This window comes from Lampris incognitus, chromosome 6 (assembly GCF_029633865.1).
Source record: "Lampris incognitus isolate fLamInc1 chromosome 6, fLamInc1.hap2, whole genome shotgun sequence".
NCBI classification, from domain to species: Eukaryota; Metazoa; Chordata; class Actinopteri; order Lampriformes; family Lampridae; genus Lampris; species Lampris incognitus.
The window spans coordinates 1,126,739-1,150,354 of NC_079216.1; the positions used below are offsets into that span (position 1 = coordinate 1,126,739).

At 37.6% G+C, this 23,616-nt stretch overlaps 1 protein-coding gene across 1 annotated transcript; it reads left to right on the forward strand.

Annotated features, from left to right (window-relative positions):
- The first annotated feature begins 4,214 nt into the window (after positions 1-4,214).
- On the forward strand, positions 4,215-23,440 carry kcnj11l (potassium inwardly rectifying channel subfamily J member 11, like). Its single transcript, XM_056282278.1, has 6 exons — positions 4,215-4,494; positions 9,511-9,675; positions 10,108-10,347; positions 13,008-13,277; positions 22,556-22,763; positions 22,863-23,440. Exons 2-6 carry the CDS (start codon positions 9,517-9,519, stop codon positions 23,261-23,263), a joined length of 1,278 nt encoding a protein of 425 aa, XP_056138253.1. The 5' UTR covers positions 4,215-4,494; positions 9,511-9,516; the 3' UTR covers positions 23,264-23,440.
- The last annotated feature ends 176 nt before the right edge of the window (positions 23,441-23,616 follow it).

A 23,616-nucleotide genomic window follows, 5' to 3' on the forward strand; every position in this document is an offset into this window, starting at 1 on the left:
GTGTTCCCGTTTTTGGTGACCATGTAGCTGTCCCCCTTTCTGAATGTGAGCGTCGCTCCTCCATTTGTAGCCCTGGCGACAGAAAAGATGTCAGAGAGGTAAGACGGCATGTACAGAGGGGTAAGACGGCATGTACAGAGGGGTAAGACGGCATGTACAGAGGGGTAAGACGGCATGTACAGAGGGGTAAGACGGCATGTACAGAGGGGTAAGACGGCATGTACAGAGGGGTAAGACGGCATGTACAGAGGGGTAAGACGGCATGTACAGAGGGGTAAGACGGCATGTACAGAGGGGTAAGACGGCATGTACAGAGGGGTAAGACGGCATGTACAGAGGGGTAAGACGGCATGTACAGAGGGGTAAGACGGCATGTACAGAGGGGTAAGACGGCATGTACAGAGGGGTAAGACGGCATGTACAGAGGGGTAAGACGGCATGTACAGAGGGGTAAGACGGCATGTACAGAGGGGTAAGACGGCATGTACAGAGGGGTAAGACGGCATGTACAGAGCGTCGTCTGGCAGCTGCGCTCTGTGTTGTTTCCCCTCGCTGCCTCCTAGGGAGACCAAGCCGTTCCTCTGCGTTGGGCCATCCCGCTGTACGTTGTTCCATCAGCTAACTCGACCGAATGGCTGCCCGGCTTGAATGAGCTGCCGAAGCTGATGAACTTCTTTATGTCGTTAATAATGTGCGACGTTGCGTCGCCGTCCACCATGAGGCCTTTCATCTTCACCTTGCTCGGGGGCTTCCGTTGTGGGATGTTGCTTCTCTCCTCTTTGCGATGCTTTGCTTTAAAGACGTGGTCCTGGTCGCCGACCTCCTCATCCTCGTCGAACACTTTTCTGGCATCGTCTTGTCCTTTTCTTCTGCACATGGACTCGGCGTGGTTGTCCCTTTTGCAGTAATTGCACCACACTTTTGCTTTGCAGCCCTTCGCTTTGTGTCCTTTTCTTCCGCACCTGTAACATGTGACGCTCGCTGTTTCCTCCCTTCTGTTATCCCCTGGACTGTTAGTAGAAGGCCGCGGCCTTGTCGTGTCGCCGTCTTCATCACGTTGTCCGTGCTGTCAGCTGCTGCGCTCCTTCTTTCAGCCTCTTCGTAGTTTCTCAGCCTTCTCTTGAAATCTGTGAAGGTTACGCTGTCTTCATTCTGCGTAACATGAACTACAAGCGGCTTGAGAAAGTCAGGGAGCCCCTCTAGGATCATGGCTGTAAGATTCGACTTAGAGACGAGAGAGACATTGGTTGTAAACGAACTCTTTACTTAGAATTTAGCAAAGTTGGGATACTCAGCCATCAGGCTACATCTGCGTTCCCTCCAGTTCGGCTCGTACTTAACATTACTTCCTGGTCTCGTCTCGCGAGAGCCCCCCATCAAAGACTAACCAGAGAGCATGCGCATTAACATAAGTCCCAATACATTACACCCCTTTCCCCCAGTCAACAAAATCCGCCAAGTGGCGTGGAGGGTGCCGGTCTCTTGCCGGACGCTGTAGAGGGGTAGTGGGCACAGGAATGGACACAGGACCAGAGGGATCTTCAACAGACCCGCTGGTCTCTGGTCGTGGCGTTTCACATATCTACACACACACTGCAGAGCCTGTGTTGGCAGGCAGATGTGCTGCTTGAGCTGCTGTACTACAATCAGCTTCTGCTGCTGCTATCCTACGGTGGACCCTCACCTCTGACTTTCCCCCATGGAGCGAAGAAGGAAAACTGGCATCTCTGCTGCAAAGGCATAGTTATTGTCATTCCAGATGTTTGTTCATCTAACAGGAGTGAACAGTAACAACGTGGTGTATTGAGACCGACACCACACTCAGGAGCTCTGGCTTTGAAAAGAAGCTCTGTGAGGCTCCCCTCTTTTCATCTGGATATCTCATGGAAGTTTTTCCAAGAGAGACTGAACACTTACAACTTTTTCAGACTATGTAAACACAAACAGGACAACAGCAAAGACTCAAAACAAGTTGTATGGCTTGCATGCAGATCCAAAATAACAGTAACAGCTGTCTGAGTGTGTGTTTGGGCATTTAATATTTCAGACTCAACCTTTGGTTCCTAGAAGATGTTCACAGCTTTTCAGGAAACTTTGAGACCAGACTCTTCCTTCTCTTGTCCATGGCAATAGTCTACAAGTAGTCCATGGTTCTAATCGAACATGCCACCCTTGTAGGCTCACGCTTGCTGGAGTCCATACATACAGGGTGGCTGAATGTAGTATTGCTGCAAGGGTGGTAGCCATGGAACCAGTCCTGGTGCAGGGTAGACAGGTAACAGCTGCGGTGGTGGCTGGACGCTGTAGTTGACTGGTTAGCCCAGTCGCCCGTGGTGCGGGTGATCCAGGGTCGCGCCCCGGCTGCCCCTGAATTCGCTACAAGTGTCTGGTTGCGGCACGGTGGTGCAGGGGTTAGCGCTGTCGCCTCACAGCAAGAAGGTCCTGGGTTCGAACCCCGCGGTTGTCCAACCTTGGGAGGTCATCCAGGTCCTTTCTGTGTGGAGTTTACATGTTCTCGCTGTGTCTGCGGTGGGGTTTCTCCGGGTGCTCCGGTTTCCCCCACCACCCAAGAGACATGCATGTTAGGGTTAATACTCCTGTCTGTGCCCCTGACTGAGGCATGGCCAGACCAACTAGAGCTGGTCCCCGCACTGCTACGCAGCCAGCATGGGTCACATGCAGAGGAAGACTTTCCCCGCGGGGCTGCAATAAGCAGTCAGATACAAACAGTAGGACTACCAGACTGGGACGCGCCACATTAAATTCACCTCCACACCTCGCCGGGAAACATGTGACGTCTCAAACAGACGGAGGCTGGATTATGTTATGGTCCTTTGTCTTAAATAGTGTAACGTGCCTGGATAAGGGGACACGTTAGCCGCTAGCTGGCGGGTCAGACCCTGTAGTCGAGCGGTCAGCGATGTCGCCCGCGGCGCGGGTGAGGGAGGTTCGCGTCCCGGCAGCGGCGCAGTTCTTGTGGTTGCCCCCCGAATTCGCTAAAATATGCAAATGAAAAACAGATATTAAGGAATGAACTGGAACGTAAAGAGAACAAACAGATGTACCTCAAAACAATCTTCGCAAACAGCCTTGGATTTCCGGTGCTACATCCTGTTTTCTCCAAAACACAGAACTGGGGAAAACAGCGTAACCCCACAGCTGGCAATTCGCCATTAAAAATTTTTATTTTTATTTTTATAAGAAGCAGCAGCAGAAGAAGAAGCAGCAGCAGCAGCAGAAGAAGAAGAAGAAGCATCAGCAGAAGAAGCAGCAGCAGCAGAAGAAGAAGCAGCAGAAGAAGAAGCAGCAGCAGCAGAAGAAGAAGCAGCAGCAGCAGAAGAAGAAGCAGCAGCAGAAGAAGAAGCAGCAGAAGAAGAAGAAGAAGAAGAAGCAGCAGCAGAAGAAGAAGCAGCAGCAGCAGAAGAAGAAGAAGCATCAGCAGCAGCAGAAGAAGAAGAAGCATCAGCAGCAGCAGAAGAAGAAGAAGCAGAAATTCAAATTTGGATTGTTTATGGAAGATAGAAATACAGAATTCTTGTTGAATAATGGAATTATTTTGGCAAAATACTTTATATTATTTTTACTTTTATATTATGTTGTCTTTAACACGGACCTACCTTTGTGTCTGAATAAAGTAGGATTTGTTTGCTTGTTTGTTTATACACAATGTAAATTTGCAAAACGCCTCCTTGTTTAGCAGCCTTCAAAAACGAATTAGTAACTTTGTCCAAATCTCTAAAATGTATGAAAAACAGAAACGCCCACTTCTTTGCATCTGAACAGCTGAATGTAATTGAACCCGTGGGCTGTTGTGCTGTCCTATTTGACTGGATGTGATGTGTTCTGAGCTTGCTATTGGTCGGCTTGTCTGGCTCTCGTCGCCTGCCTTGTGTGCTGCGCTGTTCCGAGCGGCTCTTCTTTTACAGCCTACTGGCCTTGCGGACGTTTTGCAGATTTTAAGTCTGGAATAAAAAAGAAGCGGCAGCAGCGGATCACAGCACGAACGTGTGCTCGCATGTGTGTTAATGGCGGCCGCAGGAGCTGGAGGGAGGAGCTGGGGGGAGGAGCTGGAGGGAGGAGCTAGAAGGCTTCAGCACGCAGCCGCGTCTCGGCCTTGGAGCCCCCTCATGCAGACGGGCTGGGGAGCTGCAGGCGAGGGCGCCCGGAACACGTAGCGGAGACAAACGTTAAGCGGCTGAACTATCTTCGGCTGGGCGGACAGGAACCGGGGCGCCGAGGAGCGTCATGACGTCATTAATACGTTCTGTGCTGTGCTGCCCTCTAGCGGTCACCTCCCGTTCCGCTGGTGGTTTGCTGCAGGCCGCTCTGCAGCCGGATTTTCTCCTCAGCATCCTCAGATGGACTTTCTTTTCCGTGTGTCCCAGAATTACACACGAAAAGTGTTTTGAACTGAAACTCACCGGATCGTCCATATTTCCTCCCAAGGCATCCGTCAGCTTCCAGACAGAGCCCGCATCGCCACTCTCCAAACGGGTAACGTCCCCGTTATTCCCATTCTCTCTCACAATGTTTACTAACAGCGCCTCCCTCTTGTTGTGCTGTTGCTCAGCTAACGTTACAAAGCCTTGTTAAAGCACAAGTAATCAGCTATACAAATGAATGATCGATGTTAACACAAACAATAGCTTTTATCTTGGTGTTAGAATCCTGCCCTCATTGCTCATATCACATTTGTTCACGGCAGCATCAACAACATCACATTACTGAACAGCATCAATAACATAACATTACTGAACAGCATCAATAACATAACATTACTGAACAGCATCAATAACATCACATTACTGAACAGCATCAATAACATCACATTACTGAACAGCATCAACAACATCACATTACTGAACAGCATCAATAACATCACATTACTGAACAGCATCAATAACATCACATTACTGAACAGCATCAATAACATCACATTACTGAACAGCATCAACAACATAATATTACTGAACAGCATCAATAACATAATATTACTGAGCAGCATCAATAACATAAAATTACTGAGCAGCATCAATAACATAATATTACTGATCAGCATCAATAACATAATATTACTGAACAGCATCAATAACATAATATTACTGAACAGCATCAATAACATAAAATTACTGAGCAGCATCAATAACATAATATTACTGATCAGCATCAATAACATAATATTACTGAACAGCATCAACAACATCACATTACTGAACAGCATCAATAACATCACATTACTGAACAGCAACAATAACATCACATTACTGAACAGCATCAACAACATCACATTACTGAGCAGCATCAATAACATAATATTACTGAGCAGCATCAATAACATAAAATTACTGAGCAGCATCAATAACATAATATTACTGATCAGCATCAATAACATAATATTACTGAACAGCATCAATAACATAATATTACTGAGCAGCATCAATAACATAATATTACTGAGCAGCATCAATAACATAAAATTACTGAGCAGCATCAATAACATAATATTACTGATCAGCATCAATAACATAACATTACTGAACAGCATCAATAACATAATATTACTGAGCAGCATCAATAACATAATATTACTGATCAGCATCAATAACATAACATTACTGAACAGCATCAATAACATCACATTACTGAACAGCATCAATAACATCACATTACTGAACAGCATCAATAACATAACATTACTGAACAGCATCGATAACATAACATTACTGAACAGCATCAATAACATCACATTACTGAACAGCATCAATAACATAAAATTACTGATCAGCATCAATAACATAATATTACTGAGCAGCATCAATAACATAACATTACTGAACAGCATCAATAACATAATATTACTGAACAGCATCAATAACATAATATTACTGAGCAGCACCAACAACATAATATTACTGAACAGCATCAATAACATAATATTACTGAACAGCATCAATAACATAAAATTACTGAGCAGCATCAATAACATAATATTACTGAACAGCATCAATAACATAATATTACTGAGCAGCATCAATAACATAATATTACTGAGCAGCATCAATAACATAATATTACTGAACAGCATCAATAACATAAAATTACTGAGCAGCATCAATAACATAATATTACTGAGCAGCATCAATAACATAATATTACTGATCAGCATCAATAACATAACATTACTGAACAGCATCAATAACATCACATTACTGATCAGCATCAATAACATCACATTACTGAACAGCATCAATAACACCACATTACTGAACAGCATCAATAACATAATATTACTGAACAGCATCAATAACATAATATTACTGAACAGCATCAATAACATCACATTACTGAGCAGCATCAATAACATAACATTACTGAACAGCATCAATAACATCACATTACTGAGCAGCATCAATAACATAACATTACTGAACAGCATCGATAACATAACATTACTGAACAGCATCGATAACATAACATTACTGAACAGCATCAATAACATCACATTACTGAACAGCATCAATAACATCACATTACTGAACAGCATCAATAACATCACATTACTGAGCAGCATCAATAACATCACATTACTGAACAGCATCGATAACATAATATTACTGATCAGCATCGATAACATCACATTACTGAACAGCATCAATAACATCACATTACTGAGCAGCATCAATAACATCACATTACTGAGCAGCATCAATAACATCACATTACTGAACAGCATCAATAACATCACATTACTGAACAGCATCAATAACATCGCATTACTGAACAGCATCAATAACATAATATTACTGAACAGCATCAATAACATAATATTACGGAGCAGCATCAATAACATCACATTACTGAACAGCATCAATAACATCACATTACTGAGCAGCATCAATAACATAATATTACTGAACAGCATCAATAACATCACATTACTGAACAGCATCAATAACATCACATTACTGAACAGCATCAATAACATAATATTACGGAGCAGCATCAATAACATCACATTACTGAACAGCATCAATAACATCACATTACTGAGCAGCATCAATAACATAATATTACTGAACAGCATCAATAACATCACATTACTGAACAGCATCAATAACATAATATTACTGAACAGCATCAATAACATAACATTACTGAACAGCATCAATAACATCACATTACGGAGCAGCATCAATAACATCACATTACTGAACAGCATCAATACCATCACATTACTGATCAGCATCAATAACATCACATTACTGAACAGCATCAATAACATCACATTACTGAACAGCATCAATAACATCACATTACTGAGCAGCATCAATAACATCACATTACTGAACAGGATCAATAACATCACATTACTGAGCAGCATCAATAACATCACATTACTGAACAGCATCAATAACATCACATTACTGAGCAGCATCAATAACATCACATTACTGAGCAGCATCAATAACATCACATTACTGAGCAGCATCAATAACATCACATTACTGAACAGCATCAATAACATCACATTACTGAACAGCCTCAATAACATGACATTACTGAACAGCATCAATAACATAATATTACTGAGCAGCATCAATAACATTATATTACTGAGCAGCATCAATAACATCACATTACTGAACAGCATCAATAACATCACATTACTGAACAGCATCAATAAGATAATATTACTGACCAGCATCAATAACATAATATTACTGAGCAGCATCAATAACATAACATTACTGAGCAGCATCAATAACATAATATTACTGAGCAGCATCAATAACATAACATTACTGAACAGCATCAATAACATAACATTACTGGGCAGCATCAATAACATCACATTACTGAACAGCATCAATAACATCACATTACTGAACAGCATCAATAACATCACATTACTGAGCAGCATCAATAACATCACATTACTGAACAGCATCATTAACATCACATTACTGAACAGCATCAATAACATAACATTACTGGGCAGCATCAATAACATCACATTACTGAACAGCATCAATAACATCACATTACTGAACAGCATCAATAACATCACATTACTGAGCAGCATCAATAACATCACATTACTGAACAGCATCATTAACATCACATTACTGAACAGCATCAATAACATCACATTACTGAGCAGCATCAATAACATAATATTACTGAGCAGCATCAATAACATCACATTACTGAACAGCATCAATAACATCACATTACTGAGCAGCATCAATAACATCACATTACTGAACAGCATCATTAACATCACATTACTGAACAGCATCAATAACATCACATTACTGAGCAGCATCAATAACATAATATTACTGAGCAGCATCAATAACATCACATTACTGAACAGCATCAATAACATCACATTACTGAACAGCATCAATAACATCGCATTACTGAACAGCATCAATAACATAATATTACTGAACAGCATCAATAACATAATATTACGGAGCAGCATCAATAACATCACATTACTGAACAGCATCAATAACATCACATTACTGAGCAGCATCAATAACATAATATTACTGAACAGCATCAATAACATCACATTACTGAACAGCATCAATAACATAGTATTACTGAACAGCATCAATAACATAATATTACGGAGCAGCATCAATAACATCACATTACTGAACAGCATCAATACCATCACATTACTGATCAGCATCAATAACATAATATTACTGAACAGCATCAATAACATAATATTACTGACCAGCATCAATAACATAATATTACTGAGCAGCATCAATAACATCACATTACTGAACAGCATCAATAACATCACATTACTGAACAGCATCAATAACATAATATTACTGACCAGCATCAATAACATAATATTACTGAGCAGCATCAATAACATCACATTACTGAGCAGCAGCAATAACATAACATTACTGAACAGCATCGATAACATAACATTACTGAACAGCATCAATAACATCACATTACTGAGCAGCATCAATAACATCACATTACTGAGCAGCATCAATAACATCACATTACTGAGCAGCATCAATAACCTCACATTACTGAACAGCATCAATAACATCACATTACTGAACAGCATCAATAACATCACATTGCTGAACAGCATCAATAACATCACATTACTGAGCAGCATCAATAAGATCACATTACTGAACAGCATCAATAACATCACATTACTGAACAGCATCAATAACATCACATTACTGAGCAGCATCAATAAGATCACATTACTGAGCAGCATCAATAACATCACATTACTGAGCAGCATCAATAAGATCACATTACTGAGCAGCATCAATAACATCACATTACTGAGCAGCATCAATAACATCACATTACTGAGCAGCATCAATAACATAACATTACTGAGCAGCATCCATTTTAAGGTGTTAATAGAAACATGTCAGCTGGCGTTTTTCTGTGGCAGGTTGTCATGATGAGGGTGAAGCTGTTGTGTGATGTGTTGTGTTGTGCTGTCAGTGAGACATGCTGGCCCGGAAAGGTCTTCTGCCGGACGGCTTCGTGCTGACCCGTCTGGCGGAGAATGCTGAGCAGCCCAACCGCTTCAGGTCCAAATCTCAGCGTGCTCGATTCATAACCAAGAGCGGTTCTTGTAATGTAGCCCACAAGAACATCAGAGAGCAGGTTGGTGAAAACATCATCCACCTACATGTATTTGTGGAGCAACAGGCACATGAACACAGGTACACCAACACAATAGCTAGTTAAAATGACTCTAGGAACACACAACTCTTCTTTTTTATCTACATCAAAGAAGGCTGAATCAGTTTATCTGGAGGAACGGATTCAACCTTGTGTGTTTTCTTACCTGGATTAGAGAGCATGCATCAAGACGTTTTGTTTTCTACATTTCCCCCCAAAAGGTGAAGGACAAGCATGAAAGATTCTTGTCCTCTTTCTTGTTTTTCAAGAAGCATCGTCAACATGTCACACGTCTTGTTGCTGATGTACGGTGTGTGTCCTGAATAAGTCCTGTTTTCCTCTACAGTGTAGCGTTGAGTACTTGGTTGTACTGCTGTTGTCTCAGTGTGGTTTATGTGTCTTCATGGTGCACAGGGTCGATTTCTTCAGGATGTTTTTACCACCATGGTGGACCTGAAATGGCAACACTCCCTCCTCATCTTCACCTCCGCCTTTCTCTGCTCCTGGATGCTTTTTGCGATGGTATGGTGGCTCCTGGCCTTTGCCCATGGGGACCTGGAACCCCGTGATCCCAGCGCTGACCCTGCCATTGTTCCCTGTGTTACTGCTATTCACTCCTTCACCTCAGCCTTCCTCTTCTCCATCGAGGTCCAGGTAAAAGCTCTGAGTCAGTATTTACAGGTTCCATTCCTCACTCATGAATCTCCTGGCCCCTTTGGGACACAGAAACCAGTGTTGAGCTGAGTAACGTCTGACTGATGAGTAACGAATGACTGACGAGTATCAGTTAGATGTTACTCATCAGTTAGATGTTACTCATCAGTTAGATGTTACTCATCAGTCAGATGTTACTCATCAGTCAGACGTTACTCATCAGTCAGACGTTACTCATCAGTCAGATGTTACTCATCAGTTAGATGTTACTCATCAGTTAGATGTTACTCATCAGTTAGATGTTACTCATCAGTCAGATGTTACTCATCAGTCAGACGTTACTCATCAGTCAGACGTTACTCATCAGTCAGATGTTACTCATCAGTTAGATGTTACTCATCAGTTAGATGTTACTCATCAGTTAGATGTTACTCATCAGTCAGACGTTACTCATCAGTCAGACGTTACTCATCAGTCAGATGTTACTCATCAGTTAGATGTTACTCATCAGTTAGATGTTACTCATCAGTCAGATGTTACTCATCAGTTAGATGTTACTCATCAGTTAGATGTTACTCATCAGTTAGATGTTACTCATCAGTTAGATGTTACTCATCAGTCAGACGTTACTCATCAGTCAGACGTTACTCATCAGTCAGATGTTACTCATCAGTCAGATGTTACTCATCAGTTAGATGTTACTCATCAGTTAGATGTTACTCATCAGTCAGACGTTACTCATCAGTCAGACGTTACTCATCAGTCAGACGTTACTCATCAGTCAGATGTTACTCATCAGTTAGATGTTACTCATCAGTTAGACGTTACTCATCAGTTAGATGTTACTCATCAGTCAGACGTTACTCATCAGTTAGATGTTACTCATCAGTCAGACGTTACTCATCAGTCAGACGTTACTCATCAGTTAGATTGGGGAAGACAGGGGCCTCCACATTGGGGTTTACAGGAAACCTACACACACAGACCAATATCTACTTTTCGACTGACACCACCCTCTGGAACACAAACTGAGCGTCATCAGAACTCTGCAACACAGAGCTGACAATGTGCCCAGCAGCACTCAGGCCCAACGGGAAGAACACAAACACCTGAGGGGAGCTTTAAAAACCTGTGGCTACCCCAGTTGGACCTTTGTGAAAACTGCAACACGTTCCAGAAAGACCAACCAGGTGAGCGACGAGGAGAAAAGGAACAGAAGGAATAGCACAGTCATCCCATATGTTTCTGGGGTCTCCGAGAAACTCAGGAGAATTTTCAACAAACACCGCATCCCGGTATACTTCAAACCCAGCAACACACTCCGACAAAGACCGGTTCATCCCAAAGACCATGTACCACACACCCGGAAAAGCAGTCTGGTGTATGCTGTCCAATGCAATGAGGACTGCACTGACCTATACATAGGAGAAACCAAACAATCACTACACAAACGGATGGTCCAACACAGAAGGCCAAACTCCTCAGGACAAGACTCAGCAGTCTATCTACACCTAAAGGAGAAGACACACTCCTTCCAGGACAGCAATGTACACATTTTGGACAGAGAAGATAGATGGTTTGAAAGAGGGGTGAAGGAGGCCATCTATGAGAAACTGGAAAAACCCTCCCTCAACAGAGGAGGAGGTCTGCGACACCACCTATCGCCCACTTACAATGCCGTCCTTTCATCTCTACCCAGAAGACTCAAGAAGCCTAGCCTCCAAGAACAACAGTCGCTCACTAACAGCTCCAACCACTCTCATGACCACTGAACAGTGAAGTCGAAACTAACACCCCCCAACCACCGTTGCTGCTAAACAAATGCAAATCAATAGCTCCCGCGACAGGCGCGGCCAAACATCGGTACACAAAAGAGTCACTCATATCTATGGCTCTGTTAGCGACGGGCGTTGGTAAACATCGGGACACAAAGAGCCATGGACATCAATAGTTCTGACAACGACTCCTAGAGGATAAATTCTGAGTCTCATCAGCAGCCAGTCAGACTAGCTTGGTCTAGTCAGAAAGGCCCGAACTGAGGAAGCTTCTTGGATGAGAGGCGAAACGTCTTCACGGATATATACCAAGTCCAGCTGCACTTGATTCAACTCCTTTGGATTATATACATACACACACATATACATCAAAAATATATTATTTGTGTTTATTTTCTCCTTTATCTTTCTTGTCTTATGAAACGCCTAAGCCATATCATGAGTGTGTGTTCTTAGTCTGTTAATGATAGTGTTTTGTGTATACTTGTATGTATCATGAATGTGTGTTTTTGACGTGTGTGTGTGTGTGTGTGTGTGTGTGTGTGTGTGTGTGTGTGTGTGTGTGTGTGTGTGTCTTGTGACTATGACTGATTCATTGTATTGCTGTAACATGGGTGTTTATGGGCTGCATTGTCAGGCACCGTGCTGAACTGTGTCTCCGTCTGTTGCCATGAAACATACAGGTTGTGCATCATACGTAGCACATTTCTGTGGTTGTGTCCTACATGGAGCATGCTGTCTGGAGAATCCATCTTCTCAAGCCCCTTGAGGGTTCTTAGGCAGTTCTCCTTCACATTCTCTTTCCAATTGCATACTGTATCTTTCTTAGAAGGTTTATATTTGTAAGTAAACAGCCCAAACAAAACACTGTCACACCATCTGTAGGTCACCATCGGGTTTGGAGGTCGGATGGTGACGGAGGAGTGTCCGCTCGCCATCACCGTGTTAATTATCCAGAACATCCTGGGTCTCATCATCAATGCCGTCATGCTGGGCTGTGTGTTCATGAAGACGGCTCAGGCCAACCGCCGGGCTGAGACGCTCATCTTCTCCAGAAACGCTGTCATCGCACCACGGAACAGCCGACCCACCTTCATGTTCCGCATCGGGGACCTGAGGAAGAGTATGATCATCTCTGCCACCATTCAGCTGCAGGTGAAGCTCCACCTCCACCTTCATTTAAACCTCTTCCTTCTACTTACTATTACTATTAATATATATTCATAACTATTATTACTTTTTTCCAGTTTAACCATACGCATTACGGTCCTTTAGCTTAACACCCCTGAAACCTTCCAGCTGTACCGGACCTGAAAACTGCAGGTTGTTCAACCGCTTCCTGACTAGAAAACAACACTTTCCCTTCAGGCAAAACCCTCCAGAGCCTTCCTTCCTTCCTGCACAACAGGAAGACGGGACCTATCAACTACCACATATGAACTACTAAATATGACCCATCAACTACCACATATGAACTACTAAATATGACCCATCAACTACCACATATGAACTACTAAATATGACCCATCAACTACCACATATGAACTACTAAATATGACCTATCAACTACCACATATGAACTACTAAATATGACCTATCAACTACCACATATGAACTACTAAATATGACCTATCAACTACCACATACGAACTACTAAATATGACCTATCAACTACCACATACGAACTACTAAATATGACCTATCAACTACCACATATGAACTACTAAATATGACCTATCAACTACCACATGTGAACTACTAAATGTGACCCATCAACTACCACATATGAACTACTAAATATGACCTATCAACTACCACATATGAACTACTAAATATGACCTATCAACTACCACATATGAACTACTAAATATGACCCATCAACTACCACATATGAACTACTAAATATGACCCATCAACTACCACATATGAATTACTAAATATGACCTATCAACTACCACATATGAACTACTAAATATGACCTATCAACTACCACATATGAACTACTAAATATGACCTATCAACTACCACATATGAACTACTAAATATGACCTATCAACTACCACATACGAACTACTAAATATGACCTATCAACTACCACATACGAACTACTAAATATGACCTATCAACTACCACATATGAACTACTAAATATGACCTATCAACTACCACATGTGAACTACTAAATGTGACCCATCAACTACCACATATGAACTACTAAATATGACCTATCAGCTACCACATATGAACTATTAAATATGACCTATCAACTACCACATATGAACTACTAAATATGACCTATCAACTACCACATATGAACTACTAAATAAGACCTATCAACTACCACATATGAACTACTAAATGTGACCCATCAACTACCACATATGAACTACTAAATATGATCCATCAACTACCACACATGAACTACTAAATATGACCCATCAGCTACCACATATGAACTACTAAATATGACCTATCAACTACCACATATGAACTACTAAATATGACCTATCAACTACCACATATGAACTACTAAATATGACCTATCAACTACCACATATGAACTACTAAATATGACCTATCAACTACCAAATATGAACTAGTAAATATGACCTATCAACTACCACATATGAACTACTAAATATGACCTATCAACTACCACATATGAACTACTAAATATGACCTATCAACTACCACATATGAACTACTAAATATGACCTATCAACTACCACATATGAACTACTAAATATGACCTATCAACTACCACATATGAACTGCTAAATGTGACCTATCAACTACCACATATGAACTACTAATTGTGACCCATCAACTACCACATATGAACTACTAAATATGACCTATCAACTACCACGTATGAACTACTAAATGTGACCCATCAACTACCACATATGAACTACTAAATGTGACCCATCAACTACCACATATGAACTACTAAATATGACTTATCCACTACCACATATGAACTACTAAATATGACCCATCAACTACCACATATGAACTACTAAATAAGACCTATCAACTACCACATATGAACTACTAAATATGACCTATCAACTACCACATATGAACTACTAAATATGACCTATCAACTACCACATACGAACAACTAAATATGACCTATCAACTACCACATACGAACTACTAAATATGACCCATCAACTACCACATACGAACTACTAAATATGACCCATCAACTACCACATACGAACTACTAAATATGACCCATCAACTACCACATACGAACTACTAAATATGACCCATCAACTACCACATACGAATTACTAAATATGACCCATCAACTACCACATACGAACTACTAAATATGACCCATCAACTACCACATACGAATTACTAAATATGAGCTATCAACTACCACATACGAACTACTAAATATGAGCTATCAACTACCACATACGAACTACTAAATATGACCTATCAACTACCACATACGAACTACTAAATATGACCTATCAACTACCACATACGAACTACTAAATATGACCTATCAACTACCACATACGAATTACTAAATATGACCTATCAACTACCACATACGAACTACTAAATGTGACCTATCAACTACCACATATGAATTACTAAATGTGACCCATCAACTACCACATATGAACTACTAAATATGACCTATCAACTACCACATATGAACTACTAAATATGACCCATCAACTACCACATATGAACTACTAAATATGACCTATCAACTACCACATATGAACTACTAAATAAGACCTATCAACTACCACATATGAACTACTAAATGTGACCCATCAACTACCACACATGAACTACTAAATATGACCCATCAACTACCACATATGAACTACTAAATATGACCTATCAACTACCACATATGAACTACTAAATATGACCTATCAACTACCACATATGAACTACTAAATATGACCTATCAACTACCACATATGAACTACTAAATATGACCTATCAACTACCACATATGAACTACTAAATATGACCTATCAACTACCACATATGAACTACTAAATATGACCTATCAACTACCACATATGAACTACTAAATATGACCTATCAACTACCACATATGAACTACTAAATATGACCTATCAACTACCACATATGAATTACTAAATATGACCTATCAACTACCACATATGAACTGCTAAATATGACCTATCAACTACTACATATGAACTGCTAAATATGACCAATCAACTACCACATATGAACTACTAAATGTGACCCATCAACTACCACATATGAACTACTAAATATGACCTATCAACTACCACATATGAACTACTAAATGTGACCTATCAACTACCACATATGAACTACTAAATGTGACCCATCAACTACCACATGTGAACTACTAAATATGACCTATCAACTACTACTAAATATGACCTATCAACTACCACATATGAACTACTAAATAAGACCTATCAACTACCACATATGAACTACTAAATAAGACCTATCAACTACCACATATGAACTACTACATATGACCTATCAACTACCACATACGAACTGCTAAATATGAACTATCAACAACCATATACGAACTACTAAATATGACCTATCAACTACCATATACAAACTACTAAATATGACCCATCAACTACCACATATGAACTACTAAATATGACCTATCAACTGCCACATATAAACTACTAAATATGAGCTATCAACTACCATATATGAACTACTAAATATGATCCATCAACTACCACATATGAACTACTAAATATGACCTATCAACTACCATATATGAACTACTAAATATGACCTATCTACCACATATGAACTACTAAATATGACCCATCAACTACCACATATGAACTACTAAATATGACCTATCAACTACCACATATGAACTACTAAATATGACCCATCAACTACCACATATGAACTACTAAATATGACCTATCAACTACCACATATTAACTACTAAATATGACCTGTCAACTATACTAAATATGAAGTATGAACTTCTAAATATGAACTACTAAATATGAACTATCACCTATACTAAATATGAAGTATGAACTACTAAATATGAACTATCACCTACACTAAATATAAAGTATGAACTTCTAAATATGAAATATGAACTATCACCTATACTAAATATGAAATATGAACTACTAAATATGAACTATCAACTATACTAACTATGAAGTATGAACTGGTAAATATGAAGTATGAACTACTAAATATGAACTATCACCTATACTAAATATGAAGTATGAACTTCTAAATATGAACTAGTAAATATGAACTATCAACTATACTAAATATGAAGTATGAACCTTTAAATATGAACAATGAACTACTAAATATGAAATATGAACTTCTAAATATGAACTATCAACTACTACATATGAACTGCTAAATATGACCTATCACTACTACATATTAACTACTAAATATGACCTATCAACTATACTAAATATGAAGTATGAACTTCTAAATATGAACTATCAACTATATGAAATATGAACTACTAAATATGAACTATCACCTATACTAAATATGAAGTATGAACTACTAAATATGAACTATCACCTACACTAAATATGAAGTATGAACTTCTAAATATGAAATATGAACTATCACCTATACTAAATATGAAATATGAACTACTAAATATGAACTATCAACTATACTAACTATGAAGTATGAACTGGTAAATATGAAGTATGAACTACTAAATATGAACTATCACCTATACTAAATATGAAGTATGAACTTCTAAATATGAACTAGTAAATATGAACTATCAACTATACTAAATATGAAGTATGAACCTTTAAATATGAACAATGAACTACTAAATATGAAATATGAACTTCTAAATATGAACTATCAACTACTACATATGAACTGCTAAATATGACCTATCACTACTACATATTAACTACTAAATATGACCTATCAACTATACTAAATATGAAGTATGAACTTCTAAATATGAACTACTAAATATGAACTATCACCTATACTAAATATGAAGTATGAACTACTAAATATGAACTATCACCTACACTAAATATAAAGTATGAACTTCTAAATATGAAATATGAACTATCACCTATACTAAATATGAAATATGAACTACTAAATTTGAACTATCAACTATACTAACTATGAAGTATGAACTGGTAAATATGAAGTATGAACTACTAAATATGAACTATCACCTATACTAAATATGAAGTATGAACTTCTAAATATGAACTAGTAAATATGAACTATCAACTATACTAAATATGAAGTATGAACCTTTAAATATGAACAATGAACTACTAAATATGAAATATGAACTTCTAAATATGAACTATCAACTACTACATATGAACTGCTAAATATGACCTATCACTACTACATATTAACTACTAAATATGACCTATCAACTATACTAAATATGAAGTATGAACTTCTAAATATGAACTATCAACTATATGAAATATGAACTACTATATATGAACTATCACCTATACTAAATATGAAGTATGAACTACTAAATATGAACTATCACCTACACTAAATATGAAGTATGAACTTCTAAATATGAAATATGAACTTCCACCTATACTAAATATGAAATATGAACTACTAAATATGAACTATCAACTATACTAACTATGAAGTATGAACTGGTAAATATGAAGTATGAACTACTAAATATGAACTATCACCTATACTAAATATGAAGTATGAACTTCTAAATATGAACTAGTAAATATGAACTATCAACTATACTAAATATGAAGTATGAACCTTTAAATATGAACAATGAACTACTAAATATGAAATATGAACTATCAACTACTACATATGAACTGCTAAATATGACCTATCACTACTACATATTAACTACTAAATATGACCTATCAACTATACTAAATATGAATTATGAACTTCTAAATATGAACTATCAACTATATGAAATATGAACTACTAAATATGACCTATCAACTACCACATATGAACTACTAAATATGACCTATCAACTACCACATATTAACTACTAAATATGACCCATCAACTATACTAAATATGAAGTATGACCTTCTAAATATGAACTACTAAATATGAACTATCAACTATACTAAATATGAAGTATGAACCTTTAAATATGAACAATGAACTACTAAATATGAAATATGAACTTCTAAATATGAACTATCAACTACTACATATGAACTGCTAAATATGACCTATCACTACTACATATTAACTACTAAATATGACCTATCAACTATACTAAATATGAAGTATGAACTTCTAAATATGAACTATCAACTATATGAAATATGAACTACTAAATATGACCTATCAACTACCACATATGAACTACTAAATATGACCTATCAACTACCACATATTAACTACTAAATATGACCCATCAACTATACTAAATATGAAGTATGAACTTCTAAATATGAACTACTAAATATGAACTATCAACTATACTAAATATGAAGTATGAACCTTTAAATATGAACAATGAACTACTAAATATGAAATATGAACTTATAAATATGAACTATCAACTACTACATATGAACTGCTAAATATGACCTATCACTACTACATATTAACTACTAAATATGACCTATACACTATACTAAATATGAAGTATGAACTTCTAAATATGAACTATCAACTATATGAAATATGAACTACTAAATATGAACTATCACCTATACTAAATATGAAGTATGAACTTCTAAATATGAACTACTAAATATGAACTATCACCTATACTAAATATGAAGTATGAACTACTAAATATGAACTATCACCTATACTAAATATGAAATATGAACTACTAAATATGAACTATCAACTATAGTAAATATGAAGTATGAACTTCTAAATATGAACTACTAAATATGAACTATCAACTATACTAAATATGAAGTATAAACCTTTAAATATGAACAATGAACTACTAAATATGAAATATGAACTTCTAAATATGAACTATCAACTACTACATATGAACTGCTAAATATGACCTATCACTACTACATATTAACTACTAAATATGACCTATCAACTATACTAAATATGAAGTATGAACTTCTAAGTATGAACTATCAACTATATGAAATATGAACTACTAAATATGAACTATCACCTATACTAAATATGAAGTATGAACTTCTAAATATGAACTACTAAATATGAACTATCACCTATACTAAATATGAAGTATGAACTTCTAAATATGAAATATGAACTATCACCTATACTAAATATGAAATATGAACTACTAAATATGAACTATCAACTATACTAACTATGAAGTATGAACTGGTAAATATGAAGTATGAACTACTAAATATGAACTATCACCTATAGTAAATATGAAGTATGAACTTCTAAATATGAACTACTAAATATGAACTATCAACTATACTAAATATGAAGTATGAACCTTTAAATATGAACAATGAACTACTAAATATGAAATATGAACTTCTAAATATGAACTATCAACTACTACATAGGAACTGCTAAATATGACCTATCACTACTACATATTAACTACTAAATATGACCTATCAACTATACTAAATATGAAGTATGAACTTCTAAATATGAACTATCAACTATATGAAATATGAACTACTAAATATGACCTATCAACTACCACATATGAACTACTAAATATGACCTATCAACTACCACATATTAACTACTAAATATGACCCATCAACTATACTAAATATGAAGTATGAACTTCTAAATATGAACTACTAAATATGAACTATCAACTATACTAAATATGAAGTATGAACCTTTAAATATGAACAATGAACTACTAAATATGAAATATGAACTTATAAATATGAACTATCAACTACTACATATGAACTGCTAAATATGACCTATCACTACTACATATTAACTACTAAATATGACCTATACACTATACTAAATATGAAGTATGAACTTCTAAATATGAACTATCAACTATATGAAATATGAACTACTAAATATGAACTATCACCTATACTAAATATGAAGTATGAACTTCTAAATATGAACTACTAAATATGAACTATCACCTATACTAAATATGAAGTATGAACTACTAAATATGAACTATCACCTATACTAAATATGAAATATGAACTACTAAATATGAACTATCAACTATAGTAAATATGAAGTATGAACTTCTAAATATGAACTACTAAATATGAACTATCAACTATACTAAATATGAAGTATAAACCTTTAAATATGAACAATGAACTACTAAATATGAAATATGAACTTCTAAATATGAACTATCAACTACTACATATGAACTGCTAAATATGACCTATCACTACTACATATTAACTACTAAATATGACCTATCAACTATACTAAATATGAAGTATGAACTTCTAAGTATGAACTATCAACTATATGAAATATGAACTACTAAATATGAACTATCACCTATACTAAATATGAAGTATGAACTTCTAAATATGAACTACTAAATATGAACTATCACCTATACTAAATATGAAGTATGAACTTCTAAATATGAAATATGAACTATCACCTATACTAAATATGAAATATGAACTACTAAATATGAACTATCAACTATACTAACTATGAAGTATGAACTGGTAAATATGAAGTATGAACTACTAAATATGAACTATCACCTATAGTAAATATGAAGTATGAACTTCTAAATATGAACTACTAAATATGAACTATCAACTATACTAAATATGAAGTATGAACCTTTAAATATGAACAATGAACTACTAAATATGAAATATGAACTTCTAAATATGAACTATCAACTACTACATAGGAGCTGCTAAATATGACCTATCACTACTACATATTAACTACTAAATATGACCTATCAACTATACTAAATATGAAGTATGAACTACTAAATATGAACTATCAACTATATGAAATATGAACTACTAAATATGAACTATCAACTATACTAAATATGAAGTATGAACTTGTAAATATGAACTACTAAATATGAACTATCAACTATACTAAATATAAAGTATGAACTTCTAAATATGAACTACTAAATATGAAGTATGAACTTGTAAATATGAAATATGAACTACTAACTGTGAAATATGCACCACTGTTGACTTGTAGCACAATCCTGTTGGAGCTGAAGTGGAAACAGAAGAATCAAGGACAACATGCACTTTATTTCTCTTTTCTTTTTGTGCTGCTGGTAACTACATCATTTCTTTTTTGTAAATCCATGAGGCTATTTCAAACCCAAGCTTCTCTTGATTGGTTAATAAGACTGAGACCGTCTCCTGATTGCTTAATAAGACTGACGCTGTCCTCTGGTTGGTTAATAACGCTTGAGCTGTCTTCTGATTGGTTAATTAGACTGAGGCTGTCTCCTGGTAGGTGATCCGCAGGACGGTGACAGCAGAAGGTGAAGTGATCCCAGTGTGTCAGCTGGATATTCAGGTGGAGAATCCTCTGAGGAGTAATGGGATCTTCCTGGTTTCTCCTCTCATCATCAGCCACACTATTGAGAGAGGAAGTCCTCTCTACGAGCTCTCCGCCCACTCACTGGCCACCGAAGACCTGGAGGTCATCGTCATCCTCGAAGGTTAGATGCCACTTTTAACCTATACTGTTCCAATAACATTCTAGGATTGGTCAGAGCTGAGAGCAGGTTTACCTGATTGGTTGTCTGGTTGAGTTCCAGGTGTGGTGGAGACCACAGGGATCACCATGCAGGCCCGGACCTCCTACACCCCGGAAGAAATCCTGTGGGGTCAACGGTTCGTCTCCATCATGACAGAGGAGGATGGACATTACTCGGTGGACTATTCTAAATTTGGGAACACAGTTCCTGTCCGCATGTCCTCGCTAAGTGCCAAAGAGCTTGACCAGACCAGGGGTGTACAGGATGGGGGTGTGGCTGAGAGCCAGCTACTGGGATGGGGATTGGTCCGAGCTGGCAGAGGCGGTTTCCGTAGAGGGGGCAGGGCCTGTGATGGCTTCGCCTCCCAGCCCTGGTATGCTCCATCAGAGAGAGAGCTGCTGAAGCCAATGGAGGAGAATGGGCAGAAGAAGAAGGTGCAGCTGGAGGTGATTGGACGATAAACGGAAGAGGAGGGGCTTTGAGAAACAAGTGACTAAACATCCAGGGAGTGTCTAAATACATGTGATTAGGCAATTTATTTTGTCTTCTCTTGAACTACTGTGAAACCTTTAAGTTTTTAAATGTCTCTTTCTGTAGATTCTGAGGTTGAACTGGTTCCTAAGCATTCCACTGCCACGCTGTGCTGTTGTGCATCTGATCTGAACTCCAACAACTCAGTCCACATTCGCCACAACAGACTGCAGATTCAAAACGATTTAGTTTCTAGACTGGCCGTAAAACACTGTCGGTAGATTCTTGGAGGCAAGCACGGCCTCCAATAATCTACATTTAATAAAATGTAAAAATGTTTGAC

Excerpts from the sequence above, each read along its gene's own strand:
- kcnj11l (XM_056282278.1), top strand. The coding sequence starts at position 9,517 with ATGCTGGCCCGGAAAGGTCTTCTGCCGGACGGCTTCGTGCTGACCCGT. Across the intron at positions 10,348-13,007 it reads TCTTCTCCATCGAGGTCCAG|GTCACCATCGGGTTTGGAGG; the intron begins GTAAAAGCTCTG and ends CACCATCTGTAG. Across the intron at positions 13,278-22,555 it reads CTGCCACCATTCAGCTGCAG|GTGATCCGCAGGACGGTGAC; the intron begins GTGAAGCTCCAC and ends GTCTCCTGGTAG.